At 46.0% G+C, this 15,930-nt stretch overlaps 1 protein-coding gene across 1 annotated transcript in view; it reads right to left on the reverse strand.

Moving 5' to 3' along the window:
• LOC115126381 (sodium/potassium-transporting ATPase subunit beta-1-interacting protein 4-like) overlaps positions 1 to 15,930 on the reverse strand; it is a 163,553-nt gene that overhangs the window by 7,638 nt on the left and 139,985 nt on the right. Inside the window, exons 5-6 of the mRNA XM_065005656.1 lie at positions 15,103 to 15,163; positions 2,052 to 2,136 (exon numbers count right to left, since the gene is read on the reverse strand). Of these exons, the coding sequence (XP_064861728.1) occupies positions 2,052 to 2,136; positions 15,103 to 15,163 (146 nt within the window). The remainder of the gene's footprint in view (positions 1 to 2,051; positions 2,137 to 15,102; positions 15,164 to 15,930) is intronic.

Consider the following 15,930-nt stretch of genomic DNA (forward strand, 5'->3'; position numbering starts at 1 on the left):
TTTCTCATATTCACCCACCCAGACAGGGAGCCTAACTGAGCATACAGTAGCCTATTTATCATATTCACCCACACAGACAGGGAGCCTAACTGGGCATACACTAGCATATTTCTCATATTCACCCACACAGACATGGAGCCTAACTGGGCATACAGTAGCCTATTTCTCATATTCACCCACAGACAGGGAGCCTAACTGGGCATACACTAGCCTATTTCTCATATTCACCCACCCAGGCAGGGAGCCTAACTGGCTATACACTAGCATATTTCTCATATTCACCCACCCAGACAGGGAGCCTAACTGGGCATACAGTAGCATATTTCTCATATTCACCACCCAGACAGGGAGCCTAACTGGCTATACAGTAGCCTATTTCTCATATTCACCCACCCAGACAGGGAGCCTAACTGGCTATACACTAGCCTATTTCTCATATTCACCCACAGACAGGGAGCCTAACTGGGCATACAGTAGCCTATTTCTCATATTCACCCACAGACAGGGAGCCTAACTGGCTATACACTAGCCTATTTCTCATATTCACCCACAGACAGGGAGCCTAACTGGGCATACACTAGCCTATTTCTCATATTCACCCACAGACAGGGAGCCTAACTGGGCATACAGTAGCCTATTTCTCATATTCACCCGCCCAGACAGGGAGCCTAACTGGCTATACACTAGCCTATTTCTCATATTCACCCACAGACAGGGAGCCTAACTGGGCATACAGTAGCCTATTTCTCATATTCACCCACAGACAGGGAGCCTAACTGGGCATACAGTAGCCTATTTCTCATATTCACCCACAGACAGGGAGCCTAACTGGCTATACACTAGCCTATTTCTCATATTCACCCACAGACAGGGAGCCTAACTGGGCATACAGTAGCCTATTTCTCATATTCACCCACAGACAGGGAGCCTAACTGGGCATACAGTAGCCTATTTCTCATATTCACCCACAGACAGGGAGCCTAACTGGCTATACACTAGCCTATTTCTCATATTCACCCACCCAGGCAGGGAGCCTAACTGGCTATACACTAGCATATTTCTCATATTCACCCACCCAGACAGGGAGCCTAACTGGGCATACAGTAGCCCATTTCTCATATTCACCCACCCAGACAGGGAGCCTAACTGGCTATACAGTAGCCTATTTCTCATATTCACCCACCCAGACAGGGAGCCTAACTGGCTATACACTAGCCTATTTCTCATATTCACCCACAGACAGGGAGCCTAACTGGGCATACAGTAGCCTATTTCTCATATTCACCCACCCAGGCAGGGAGCCTAACTGGCTATACACTAGCATATTTCTCATATTCACCCACCCAGACAGGGAGCCTAACTGGGCATACAGTAGCCCATTTCTCATATTCACCCACCCAGACAGGGAGCCTAACTGGCTATACAGTAGCCTATTTCTCATATTCACCCACAGACAGGGAGTCTAACTGGGCATACAGTAGCAGACGTGTTGGTGAGGAAAAAGTATTAACACCTACCAACATGTCCCAAATGACACCCTATTCCCTATTCCCAGAGCCACATACCTTTATCACTGGCCAAAGGTAGTGTACTATTTACAGTAGGAACATGTCCAAAGCTCTGTCCTGTTTTCTCTGGGACCATATAAAATGCCCCGACCCCTATGACATCACACCATGGAACCAATGATCTGCTGTCATTTTTATTTGCGTGCTTGTTAGGTGAAAACTGAAAAGCCGATCAGAGTGGAGTAATTAAGGGCTTATTCCAATTAACACTGTGTTAACAAAGAATAAGTTACATCTTAATTCATCTCAAAGACTAGCTGCAGAGAAACAAAGTCATGCAAGAGAGAGTTCTCAGCACAATGGTAAAGGTCCTAGCTCAGAGAAACATGAGAAGAGCTATTAGAATACATAACACTATGTACTGCCTAGACTCCCTTTGGAAGACACTATAACGAAAACTAACTGACACATACACAAACATAAAAAACTCACAGACAATAACAAATAACCCCCCACACACACACACACACACACCCTACTTACGGGTACATGGGCTTTAAGAGGAGATGGGATGGTTTCTCATTGACATGGTAGAGAGGGAAGGGGTCAAATCCACCAACAAAATCAACTGAAAACAAGAGGATCAAATGGTAAAATGACAAATGCGATCAGAAGATGACAGACGTTGATAGGCAGAAAGAAACCATAGTAAAACAACATTACATGACAGATATGGATTGACCAATTGGAAGAAAACAATAGTGATTATGGCAAATTAAAGTAGAGAGAAAAGAGCCCAATGCTACAAAACACAAGAGTTGAGAGGGCTCAAAGACAAGTGTTGACATTCCAAGGGGGTACCAAAAAATACATCCAAAAACCAACTTTCCATATTTCTATTGACTATCTGAGGTAGAGGCACACTTCTGTGAGCCCAGGGCATGAGGTGAGAGCTGTCAAAATAAGCTCTTTATCGCTGAAAAACAGAGGGTGACCTTCACTAAGTGACAGACCGACAAACTCTCTGTTTATTTACTCCGAAAAAGAGAAGTACAGAGTGCTGCAAACAGTCAGAGAGAGGGAGGGAGAGAGAGAGAGACAGGGGAAAAGAGTAAGGAAGGGACTTTTCACTGACACAGAGCCAATGAGATTAGGTTAAAGGAGTGTGTGAAAACAGCATGTGCATGTATTATCTCAATGGATCTGAGAGCCCAGTAAACACCACAGAGGACAGGATGCGGTGAAACTGGCTCAATGGATCTGAGAGCCCAGTAAACACCACAGAGGACAGGATGCAGTGAAACTGGCACAATGGATCTGAGAGCCCAGTAAACACCACAGAGGACAGGATGTGGTGAAACTGGCTCAATGGATCTGAGAGCCCAGTAAACACCAAAGAGGACAGGATGCAGTGAAACTGGCACAATGGATCTGAGAGCCCAGTAAACACCAAAGAGGACAGGATGCAGTGAAACTGGCTCAATGGATCTGAGAGCCCAGTAAACACCACAGAGGACAGGATGCAGTGAAACTGGCACAATGGATCTGAGAGCCCAGTAAACACCACAGAGGACAGGATGTGGTGAAACTGGCTCAATGGATCTGAGAGCCCAGTAAACACCAAAGAGGACAGGATGCAGTGAAACTGGCACAATGGATCTGAGAGCCCAGTAAACACCACAGAGGACAGGATGCAGTGAAACTGGCTCAATGGATCTGAGAGCCCAGTAAACACCATAGAGGACAGGATGCAGTGAAACTGGCTCAATGGATCTGAGAGCCCAGTAAACACCATAGAGGACAGGATGCAGTGAAACTGGCTCAATGGATCTGAGAGCCCAGTAAACACCACAGAGGACAGGATGCAGTGAAACTGGCACAATGGATCTGAGAGCCCAGTAAACACCACAGAGGACAGGATGTGGTGAAACTGGCTCAATGGATCTGAGAGCCCAGTAAACACCATAGAGGACAGGATGCAGTGAAACTGGCTCAATGGACCTGAGAGCCCAGTAAACACCATAGAGGACAGGATGTAGTGAAACTGGCTCAATGGATCTGAGAGCCCAGTAAATATCACAGAGGACAGGATGCAGTGAAACTTGCTCAATGGATCTGAGAGCCCAGTAAATATCACAGAGGACAGGATGCAGCGAAACTGGCTCAATGGATCTGAGAGCCCAGTAAACACCATAGAGGACAGGATGCGGTGAAACTGGCTCAATGGATCTGAGAGCCCAGTAAACACCATAGAGGACAGGATGTGGTGAAACTGGCTCAATGGATCTGAGGGCCCAGTAAACACCACAGAGGACAGGATGCAGTGAAACTGGCTCAATGGATCTGAGAGCCCAGTAAACACCATAGAGGACGGGATGCGGTGAAACTGGCTCAATGGATCTGAGAGCCCAGTAAACACCACAGAGGACAGGATGCGGTGAAACTGGCTCAATGGATCTGAGAGCCCAGTAAACACCATAGAGGACAGGATGTGGTGAAACTGTCTCGTTTCAACAGGACAGTAATTTGGTGGTGGTTCTTGAAGATAACTAATCCTGACAGAAGTGGTTCCACATCGATAAAAAACACACTGAGTAGTGGTCAGGAAACTGCTCCACTTGGAACAGTTGTTTTATGAGAGATTCAAACAGACAAACAAAATATTTGAAGTAAATTGTAGGGACTAGAGTTCCTGATAGGTCAACTTATCTGTAGATAAACAATAAAGAGGAGTGACAAGCTAAGATGTCCTTCTCTTCTTTCTCCATTCCGGCTCCTTGGGATTCTCAGTTTCCTCTCAGCCAGTGATATATAGGCTGAGTTATCAGGAAGTGGCAGCTCCAGTAAGGTGAGTGACACGAACAAAGGTTAAACACACACGGCTGGCCTGGACTTGTCTGTACCAGTGATTTTCTCTGCCTTGATTAGAGGTGCGAGGTCAAATATTGTTAGGAGATAATGATGGATATAATTTAATATATAAAGACACAGATAATGACGGATATAATTTTCTCCACCCCTGACCTCCCACATAGCAGAACAGTAAGACATAGAGCGAGAGAGAGAGAGAAAAGGGAGAGAGAGAGATTGACACGCCTGTCTTTGTGATTGTCTCCACCCACCTCCAGGTGTCTCCTGTTTTCCCCATTAGTCCCCGGTGTATTTATCCCTGTGTTTCCTGTCTCTCTGTGCCAGTTCGTCTTGTTTAGCAAAGTCAACCAGCATTTCTCTTAGCTCCTATTTTTCCCAGTCTCTGTTTTTTCCTAGCCCTCCTGGTTTTGACCCTTGCCTGTCCTGATGCCAAATCCCCCTGCCTGACCACTCTGCCTGTTCTGACCTCGAACCTGCCTATCCCCTTGTACTGTTTGGACTTGGACCTGTTCACTGAACCCCTGCCTGTCCTGACCTCGAGCCTGCCTATTGCCTGGTACTGTTTGGACTCTGACCTGGTTTATGAACTATCGCCTGTCCCCGACCTCCCTTTTGCCTACCCATATTGGTATAATAAATATCGGAGCTCAACCATATGCCTCCTATGTCTGGATTTGGGCCTTGCCTTGTGCCCTAATAGAGATAAAGAGGTGGGGAAGATTGAGAGAAATAGTGACTGGGAAAATCACACTGTGCGAGACATGGTTTGTGATATAATTGTAATGTATTAATGTACCAAACTGAATATGGCAAAACTACAGCTGATGTTGTGCTGTTCCAGTGGTACATGTACTAACCTATTGTCACGCCCTGGCCTTAATTATCTTTGTTTTCTTTATTATTTTGGTTAGCTCAGGGTGTGACATGGGGGATTTATGTGTTTTGACTGGTCTAGGGGTTTTTGTATGTTTATGGGGCTGTTTCCTTTCTAGGTAGTTTGTAGGTCTATGGTTGCCTAGATTGGTTCTCAATTAGAGGCAGCTGTCTATCGTTGTCTCTGATTGGGAACCATATTTAGGCAGCCATAGTCTGTGGGTACTTTGTGGGTGGTTGTCTTCTGTCTTTGTTTCATTGCCCCAGATAGGACTGTTTCGGTTTTCACATGTATTGTTTTGTATTTTGTAGTGTTCTCGTTTTTCGTCTATATTAAAGATGTTGAACACTAACCACGCTGCATTTTGATCCTCCTCTCCTTCAGCGGAAGAAAGCTGTTACACCTATGTGCCAGTGTGGAGTATTGGCCAGGAAATGTACGTTTTTATCGTATTAGAGAGGCAATTTCTCCCAGTGGAGTGTATCTTTAAATCAAGTAAAGGTGCTTACCTTCTCCAAATTTAGTGTGGTGTGCAGTGCAGTACTGAGAAATGAACTTATCCCAACGATAAAGACTAGGTATTAAACCTGCGTCGTCCAAACCACTCAGATGTTATTCCACTGAGCTAAAGCCAAAGATTAGTCTTCAGGTCCCAAGCAAAGTTACTCATCATGCAAGCAGTGTTGACTGAACCACCTCGACATGAAAGCATGCCAGATATGACAGGTATGTGGGTCAATGTGTTCATGTCGAGTAAATACCTACGCAGAGCAATTTTTTCCCTTTGTGTAATGAAGAAGTACGGCCATCCAGAACAAGGGTAACTTGAAGTGTACTGTAAGATAGAGGCGCGTGACCAGAAAGCTAGCTACAGTTTGTTTTCCTCCTGTATTGAACACAGATCATCCAGTCTTCAATTTTATCGATTGTTTACATTAAAAAATACCTAAAGTTGTATTGCAAAAGTAGTTTGAAATGTTTTGGCAAAGTTTACAGGTAACTTTTGAGATATTTTGTAGTCACATTGCGCAGGATGGATGGGGAGCCAGAAAGAAGAACATGGAATGAGAGATGGAAGGGGAGCAAGAAAGAAGATAAAACAACAGGGAAGGAGAGAGATGGATGGGGAGCCAGAAAGAAGATAAAACAACAGGGAAGGAGAGAGATGGATGGGGAGCCAGAAAAAAGATAAAACAACAGGGAAGGAGAGAGATGGATGGGGAGCCAGAAAGAAGATAAAACAACAGGGAAGGAGAGAGATGGATGGGGAGCAAGAAAGAAGATAAAACAACAGGGAAGGAGAGAGATGGATGGGGAGCAAGAAAGAAGATAAAACAACAGGGAAGGAGAGAGATGGATGGGGAGCAAGAAAGAAGAACAGGGAAAGAGAGAGATGGATGGGGAGCAAGAAAGAAGAACAGGGAAGGAGAGAGATGGATGGGGAGCAAGAAAGAAGAACAGGGAAGGAGATAGATGGATGGGGAGCAAGAAAGAAGAACAGGGAAGGAGAGAGATGGATGGGGAGCAAGAAAGAAGAACAGGGAAGGAGAGAGATGGATGGGGAGCCAGAAAGAAGAACATGGAAGGAGAGATGGATGGGGAGCAAGAAAGAAGAACAGGGAAGGAGAGAGATGGATGGGGGGCAAGAAACAAAAACAGGGAAGGAGAGAGATGGATGGGGAGCAAGAAAGAAGAACAGGGAAGGAGAGAGATGGATGGGGAGCCAGAAAGAAGAACATGGAAGGATAGATGGATGGGGAGCAAGAAAGAAGATAAAACAACATGGAAGGAGAGATGGATGGGGAGCCAGAAAGAAGATAAAACAACAGGGAAGGAGAGAGATGGATGGGGAGCCAGAAAAAAGAACATGGAATGAGAGATGGAAGGGGAGCAAGAAAGAAGATAAAACAACAGGGAAGGAGAGAGATGGATGGGGAGCCAGAAAGAAGATAAAACAACAGGGAAGGAGAGATGGATGGGGAGCCAGAAAAAAAGATAAAACAACAGGGAAGGAGAGAGATGGATGTGGAGCCAGAAAGAAGATAAAACAACAGGGAAGGAGAGAGATGGATGGGGAGCAAGAAAGAAGATAAAACAACAGGGAAGGAGGGAGATGGATGGGGAGCAAGAAAGAAGATAAAACAACAGGGAAGGAGAGAGATGGATGGGGAGCAAGAAAGAAGAACAGGGAAAGAGAGAGATGGATGGGGAGCAAGAAAGAAGAACAGGGAAGGAGAGAGATGGATGGGGAGCAAGAAAGAAGAACAGGGAAGGAGATAGATGGATGGGGAGCAAGAAAGAAGAACAGGGAAGGAGAGAGATGGATGGGGAGCAAGAAAGAAGAACAGGGAAGGAGAGAGATGGATGGGGAGCCAGAAAGAAGAACATGGAAGGAGAGATGGATGGGGAGCAAGAAAGAAGAACAGGGAAGGAGAGAGATGGATGGGGGGCAAGAAACAAAAACAGGGAAGGAGAGAGATGGATGGGGAGCAAGAAAGAAGAACAGGGAAGGAGAGAGATGGATGGGGAGCCAGAAAGAAAAACATGGAAGGATAGATGGATGGGGAGCAAGAAAGAAGATAAAACAACATGGAAGGAGAGATGGATGGGGAGCCAGAAAGAAGATAAAACAACAGGGAAGGAGAGAGATGGATGGGGAGCCAGAAAGAAGAACATGGAATGAGAGATGGAAGGGGAGCAAGAAAGAAGATAAAACAACAGGGAAGGAGAGAGATGGATGGGGAGCCAGAAAGAAGATAAAACAACAGGGAAGGAGAGATGGATGGGGAGCCAGAAAAAAGATAAAACAACAGGGAAGGAGAGAGATGGATGGGGAGCCAGAAAGAAGATAAAACAACAGGGAAGGAGAGAGATGGATGGGGAGCAAGAAAGAAGATAAAACAACAGGGAAGGAGAGAGATGGATGGGGAGCAAGAAAGAAGATAAAACAACAGGGAAGGAGAGAGATGGATGGGGAGCAAGAAAGAAGAACAGGGAAAGAGAGAGATGGATGGGGAGCAAGAAAGAAGAAGAGGGAAGGAGAGAGATGGATGGGGAGCAAGAAAGAAGAACAGGGAAGGAGAGAGATGGATGGGGAGCAAGAAAGAAGATAAAACAACAGGGAAGGAGAGAGATGGATGGGGAGCCAGAAAGAAGATAAAACAACAGGGAAGGAGAGATGGATGGGGAGCCAGAAAAAAGATAAAACAACAGGGAAGGAGAGAGATGGATGGGGAGCCAGAAAAAAGATAAAACAACAGGGAAGGAGAGATGGATGGGGAGCCAGAAAGAAGATAAAAAACAACAGGGAAGGAGAGAGATGGATGGGGAGCCAGAAAGAAGAACAGGGAAGGAGAGAGATGGATGGGGAGCCAGAAAGAACAACAGGGAAGGAGATAGATGGATGGGGAGCCAGAAAGAAGATAAAACAACAGGGAAGGAGATAGATGGATGGGGAGCCAGAAAGAAGATAAAACAACAGGGAAGGAGAGATGGATGGGGAGCCAGAAAGAAGATAAAACAACAGGGAAGGAGAGAGATGGATGGGGAGCCAGAAAGAAGATAAAACAACAGGGAAGGAGAGAGATGGATGGCAGCCAGAAAGAAGATAAAACAACATGGAAGGAGAGATGGATGGGGAGCCAGAAAGAAGATAAAACAACAGGGAAGGAGAGAGATGGATGGGGAGCCAGAAAGAAGATAAAACAACAGGGAAGGAGAGAGATGGATGGGGAGCAAGAAAGAAGATAAAACAACAGGGAAGGAGAGAGATGGATGGGGAGCCAGTTAGAAGATAAAACAACAGGGAAGGAGAGAGATGGATGGGGAGACAGAAAGAAGATAAAACAACAGAGAAGGAGAGAGATGGATGGGGAGACAGAAAGAAGATAAAACAACAGGGAAGGAGATAGATGGATGGGGAGACAGAAAGAAGAACAGGGAAGGAGAGAGATGGATGGGGAGCAAGAAAGAAGAACAAGGAAGGGGAGAGATGGATGGGGAGCCAGAAAGAAGAACATGGAAGGAGAGAGATGGATGGGGAGCAAGAAGGAAGAACAGGGAAGGAGAGAGATGGATGGGGAGCAAGAAAGAAGAACAGGGAAGGAGAGAGATGGATGGGGAGCCAGAAAGAAAAACAGGGAAGGAGAGAGATGGATGGGGAGCCAGAAAGAAGAACATGGAAGGAGAGATGGATGGGGAGCAAGAAAGAAGAACAGGGAAGGAGAGAGATGGATGGGGAGCAAGAAAGAAGAACAGGGAAGGAGAGAGATGGATGGGGAGCCAGAAAGAAGATAAAACAACATGGAAGGAGAGATGGATGGGGAGCCAGAAAAAAGATAAAACAACAGGGAAGGAGAGAGATGGATGGGGAGCCAGAAAGAAGATAAAACAACATGGAAGGAGAGATGGATGGGGAGCCAGAAAGAAGATAAAAAACAACAGGGAAGGAGAGAGATGGATGGGGAGCCAGAAAGAAGAACAGGGAAGGAGAGAGATGGATGGGGAGCCAGAAAGAACAACAGGGAAGGAGATAGATGGATGGGGAGCCAGAAAGAAGATAAAACAACAGGGAAGGAGAGATGGATGGGGAGCCAGAAAGAAGATAAAACAACAGGGAAGGAGAGAGATGGATGGGGAGCCAGAAAGAAGATAAAACAACAGGGAAGGAGAGAGATGGATGGGGAGCCAGAAAGAAGAACAGGGAAAGAGAGAGATGGATGGGGAGCCAGAAAGAAGAACAGGGAAGGAGAGATGGATGGGGAGCCAGAAAGAAAATAAAACAACAGGGAAGGAGAGAGATGGATGGGGAGCCAGAAAGAACAATAAAACAACAGGGAAGGAGTGAGATGGATGGGGAGCCAGAAAGAAGAACAGGGAAGGAGAGAGATGGATGGGGAGCCAGAAAAAAGATAAAACAACAGGGAAGGAGAGAGATGGATGGGGAGCCAGAAAGAAGATAAACCAACAGGGAAGGAGAGAGATGGATGGGGAGCCAGAAAGAAGAAAAAACAACAGGGAAGGAGAGAGATGGATGGGGAGACAGAAAGAAGAACAGGGAAGGAGAGAGATGGATGGGGATCCAGAAAGAAGATAAAACAACAGGGAAGGAGAGAGATGGATGGGGAGCCAGAAAGAAGAACAGGGAAGGTAAGAAATGGATGGGGAGCCAGAAAGAAGATAAAACAACAGGGAGGGAGAGAGATGGATGGGGAACCAGAAAGAAGAACAGGGAAGGAGAGATGGATGGGGAGCCAGAAAGAAGATAAAACAACAGGGAAGGAGAGAGATGGATGGGGAGCCAGAAAGAAGATAAAACAACAGGGAAGGAGAGAGATGGATGGGGAGCCAGAAAGAAGATAAAACAACAGGGAAGGAGAGAGATGGATGGGGAGCCAGAAAGAAGATAAAATAACAGGGAATGAGAGAGATGGATGGGGAGCCAGAAAGAAGATAAAACAACAGGGAAGGAGAGATGGATGGGGAGCCAGAAAGAAGAACAATAAAACAACAGGGAAAAAACAACTTCTTCTTTCTCTCTTTCTTGCGTTCCTTCCTGTCTTTCTGTCACTCCCTTCCTCCTTCCCACCCTCCTTGTTCAGGCAGATCTCGTTGTGATGGTGATGAGTATGGGCTTTACCGAGACAGTGACTAAGCACAGTGGGGAGGTGGCCCATGCTCGAACCATGGGTGTGTTCGAAAATTCAATCTGTTTTGCCAGAGTGCGCTCTGGGCATTCGTAAATTCAGAGCGTTTCGCTCTGGGAGCGTTCAGAGGGCACACTGTACACTCTGGCCGAGGAGTAGGGTTGATCCCAGAGGTCTGACCTCACAAGGGCAGTCAAGCACCCAAGCTAACTGGCTAATGTTGGGTAGCTTGCTAGCTACTTCCAGACACAATGAGAGAACACCTCATACTGATCATTTTAACCCCGCTAGCAGAGCGGGTTAGGCTGTTTTTCTGTTATCTAGAGCGTTGGTGACAAACTGTCCTACTGGCAACAATTTAATTATGTTTTTTCACCAGTCATATTCAGCAGGTGTTGCGTGTTTCTAAATTCATCAGTTGTTCTGTGCTCTGGCACACTCAGATGAGAGTGCTCTGAAATCAGAGTAGATAGCCAGAGAGAACTTACGAACGCACCCTACCGATCAGAGTTACACATACCCATTCATTCACCTCTCCTTCCTTCCTTTCTCTCTTTCCCTCGGATGCCCATCGGCTCCCACCCCAGGCCCATCCTTCTTCTCTCCTCCCTCTGTAGCCCTCCAGGGGATTTACTGAAACAGTGAGTCAGTACTCTACAGTTAGCCGTCATGCTAACACTAGGATAACTCTCTGACCTACTTTCCAAAGAGGCTTTTCCCCTCCACTCGCTCTGCCTGGATGTCTGCTTTATACTGATAACTGGACACGCACACATGTATGTGTGCAGTTACACGCGCGCGCACACACATACACACTCCAGCTTATGTTAATAGGAACATAAAGCCTGAGAGACATGAAGTGTGTGTGTGTGTGTGTGTTTTATCCCAATCGTCTTAAAGCAAGCATGAGTATTCTACTCTAAATCGCTCCGCTGAGACTTTGTTTGTTGTGAGGCTTTTTGTGTGAAAGGAATGTATGTCTCATCTAAATGACATATTCAGGAGCTTAGTCTTTGTGTTTGAACTCTCTCTTTCTAGAGCAGGCTTCTTTCCCCCCTTTCTCTACCTCCCTTCCTAACACATCTCTTCAGGTACATCTCTCTATTTCTGCTTTCTCCTGTCCACCTCACTCTTCCATTCATCTTCCCTCACGCGCGCGCACACACATACACACTCCAGCTTATGTTAATAGGAACATAAAGCCTGAGAGACATGAAGTGTGTGTGTGTGTGTGTGTGTGTGTGTGTGTGTGTGTGTGTGTAAAGGGACAGTCTAATATGGCACTTCATATGTGTGTAAATTAAGGGAGCATGGGACATGGTGTGTGTGTGTGTGTGTGTAAAGTAACAGTCTAATATAGCACTTCATATGTGTGTAAATTAAGGGAGCATGGTACATGGTGTGTGTGTGTGTGTGTGTGTGTGTGTGTGTGTGTGTGTGTAAAGGAACAGTCTAATATAGCACTTCATATGTGTGTAAATTAAGGGAGCATGGTACATGGTGTGTGTGTGTGTGTGTGTGTGTGTGTGTGTGTGTGTGTGTGTGTGTGTGTGTAAAGGAACAGTCTAATATAGCACTTCATATGTGTGTAAATTAAGGGAGCATGGTACATGGTGTGTGTGTGTGTGTGTGTGTGTGTGTGTGTGTGTGTGTGTGTGTGTGTGTGTGTGTAGCATTGAAAATAAAAGAAGTCACGTACATATGCACAGGGCTGATTACAATAACAAGGATGGGCATGGAAGCTGTGCTTCAAGAGGGCGGTCCATTTACACAACCAGCCAGCCAGGATCAGACTAGAACTACTGAATAATTAAAACTAGGAAAGAAGCTGAATCAACCACTGCTCTTTTACTTTTCTTTCCCCCTTCTTCCCAGCCATGTTGTTCTTCAATCTATTTGGACAAAGATAGATGCATGTGGCTCCCGAGTGGTGCAGAGGTCTAAGGCACTGCATCTCAGTGCTAGAGGCGTCACTACAGACGCCCTGGTTCAGAATTGTAGCACTCACACACAGACACTTTCTCTCTCTGTCACTGTGTGCTTTTCAAAGTGAACGCCTGTCACCTGCGCCCACACAAACAGTATCTGTCCACACGGCAGATGGATGGGCCGCCGAGGTCGGACGAAACAAAGGCAAAAGGGAAACGGCAGCGAGGGAAAAGTCAATGACTCGTTTTGAAGTTGACTCCCCCTCACCCTCTGGGGATGACTTCGGAGTGATTGATCACGAGATGGTCAGAGCTGATGGGAGTTGATGGGCAACACTAAACATTCACAGCAACTGAATCTCCAACAAAGAAGTGGTTGTACTTCCACACCAACCAAACACACACAATTTCCTCTCACTCACTAAACTTGTGTGTACAGCCTTTTTAGATGTGCATTACACTAGCCATTGTCACCACACTCAAATGTTTCCTGCAACCCGATTAGTTAACCGTCAATGTGACCTTTGACCTCAAGGTTATGAGGTCACTGCTGCCATGAGCTGTTCTTCAAATGTGTGCCCCTCTCTCTAGTCTCAAAAAAAAAAGATTACACACTGGGCACACACTGGTTGAATCAATGTTGTTTCCACGTAATTTCAATAAAATGACGCTGACCCAACGTGGAATAGACATTGAATAGACTGACATCTGTTTCTGGTGGGTCTGGTTTCAACGATGGACTCTTTTGCCATAGAGGAGAAGGGGGAACTTTTCCGGGGACTCTTCAAAGTCAGACATGCCAGAACATTGCGGTTCAAAACCAAAGTTGGCAGGCAAAACCTTTGCATGGGTTTTAGTTAAGGCAGTTGATGCAAACTAGTCACTTGCGAAATGCACTCATTAAAAATAACCTCTGTGATCTCCGTCTTGCTAGCTTCTATTTTGTGTTTTATTCAAGTGGATAAATTAGTGTTGTAGGCAGTGATGTAGTTCCTCTGTGCCAAAAGAGACCATCATTGAAACCAGACCATCTCATAATCAATCACCCGACCCTGAATTGCCTAGGGTCAAGTTTTCAAGACTACTCTCTCTTACCCCTTCTCGCTCCCTCTCTCTAATCCACTCTTTTGTCTTTCCTCTCTTTCTCCACACTTTTCACCAGTTTCTTTTCTCTCAATCTCTCCCTTCAACCCCCCCTGTACTAGACAACCATATAGGTACTTCTAAAAAAGATGGACATGTTGCAGTGGTGGGTGGGAGAAAAGACAAACATACTCTCCTTTTCACACTACCATCTCCGACCAGAAGGGTGAGAGAACTAAAAGCTGGGGAGGCAGATGACAGACATGGAGAGAGAGAATGAAAAAGAGAGATGGAAAGTGGGGATTAGCCAGGTGTTTGATAATAAAGGTAAAGTGGGGACACTGTAGGGAAAGAAAATTGGGTCAAGGGTGTGAAATTGGTGTGGAATGGGTGTGAGGGAGAGCATGAAGAGGATGGAATGGTTGGGTGGGTGTGGAATGGCTGTGAGGGAGAGAATGAAGAGGATGGAATGGTTGGATGGGTGTGGAATGGGTGTGAGGGAGAGAATGAAAAGGATGGAATGGTGGAGTGGGTGTGGAATGGTGTGATGAAGAGAGAGATAATTAAGAAAATGGAATGGTTGGGTGGGTGTGGAATGGGTGTGAGGGAGAGAATGAAGAGGATGGAATGGTTGGGTGGGTGTGGAATGGGTGTGAGGGAGAGAATGAAGAGGATGGAATGGTTGGGTGGGTGTGGAATGGGTGTGAGGGAGAGAATGAAGAGGATGGAATGGTTGGATGGGTGTGGAATGGTGTGATGAAGAGAGAGAGAGTTAAGAAAATGGAATGGTTGGGTGGGTGTGGAATGGGTGTGAGGGAGAGAGAGAGAAGAGAATGGAATGATTGGATGGGTGTGGAATGGTGTGATGAAGAGAGAGAGAACTAAGAAAATGGAATGGTTGGGTGGGTGTGGAATGGTGGGAGGGAGAGAGAGAATGAAAAGAATGGAATGGTTGGATGGGTGTGGAATGGGAAGGGGACACACAGAGTGAAGGAGACCAGCCGGTAGGGTGAGGGAAGGTGGAGAGGGGGAGTAAGGAAGGAGACAAGGTGGAGGAGGGATTGAGGGAGGTTTTAATGAGCCCCTCTCCTCTTCTCTTTTCTCCTCTTCCTCCTTTCCTGTCTTGCTATGTGGTTAGGTTGTGGTTTATTTAGTGTGTGTGTGTGTGTGTCAAGTTAAGTTCTTGTACTCACAGCTGTCTTCCTCCTCAGCGATGGCGCTAATGACGTAGCAGGCGTACACGAAGCCCAGGAGCTGAGAAAACACACACAGTGAGTTAGAACACACAGAGGAGTGTGTGTGAGCGTGTGCGAACATATGAAGTACAACTATAGGATAGAGAGGAAAGAGCAAACATACAGTACCCTAGGGGATAAACACCGGCATTCAGAAATAGCGACTGGGGACGTGAGTGTATGTACAGGGAGTAGCTGGTGATGGGGATGGCACAACAGGTTGCAATCAAAATCACTGATCAGTACATAAATCAGCATGTGCAGTATGAGTCTATGAGCTCATCTATATTCCTCTCTATCTAAATAATGCAATACACAAATCAATAACATGTCCAGAGACACTTCCTCAGAAAACAAACACATGAAGACACCCTGCACTTAAACAAGCTGGTATAACCATTAGATAACCAAACCAAGAACACTATTCTGGGCTCAGCAGCCTATCGTCCTGAAACTAGGCAAAGTGACAATAGGCTGTACTGTTGGCAGATGGCTGTCATCTATTCTGAGACACACACACTGGGGCTAAGAAAGAAAGACAGACAGACACTCTCTACCTCCAATGACTTGGCACACTGCCATGTCAATTAAACCAGCATCGGGCACAATGCCCTCAAAACACACACTGGGCAACCAGAGACTGTGTGTGTGTGTGTGTGTGTGTGTGTGTGTGTATTTGGGCATGCATGTTTTCATGCACAAGTGAGCCTAGTGATGGTACACGCTATACAGTATATGAGTGTCTGTCTGTGTCTGTGTTCTCCAAGGGTAATGACTAGTCCCATA

This window comes from Oncorhynchus nerka, linkage group LG20, assembly GCF_034236695.1.
Source record: "Oncorhynchus nerka isolate Pitt River linkage group LG20, Oner_Uvic_2.0, whole genome shotgun sequence".
NCBI classification, from domain to species: domain Eukaryota; kingdom Metazoa; phylum Chordata; class Actinopteri; order Salmoniformes; family Salmonidae; genus Oncorhynchus; species Oncorhynchus nerka.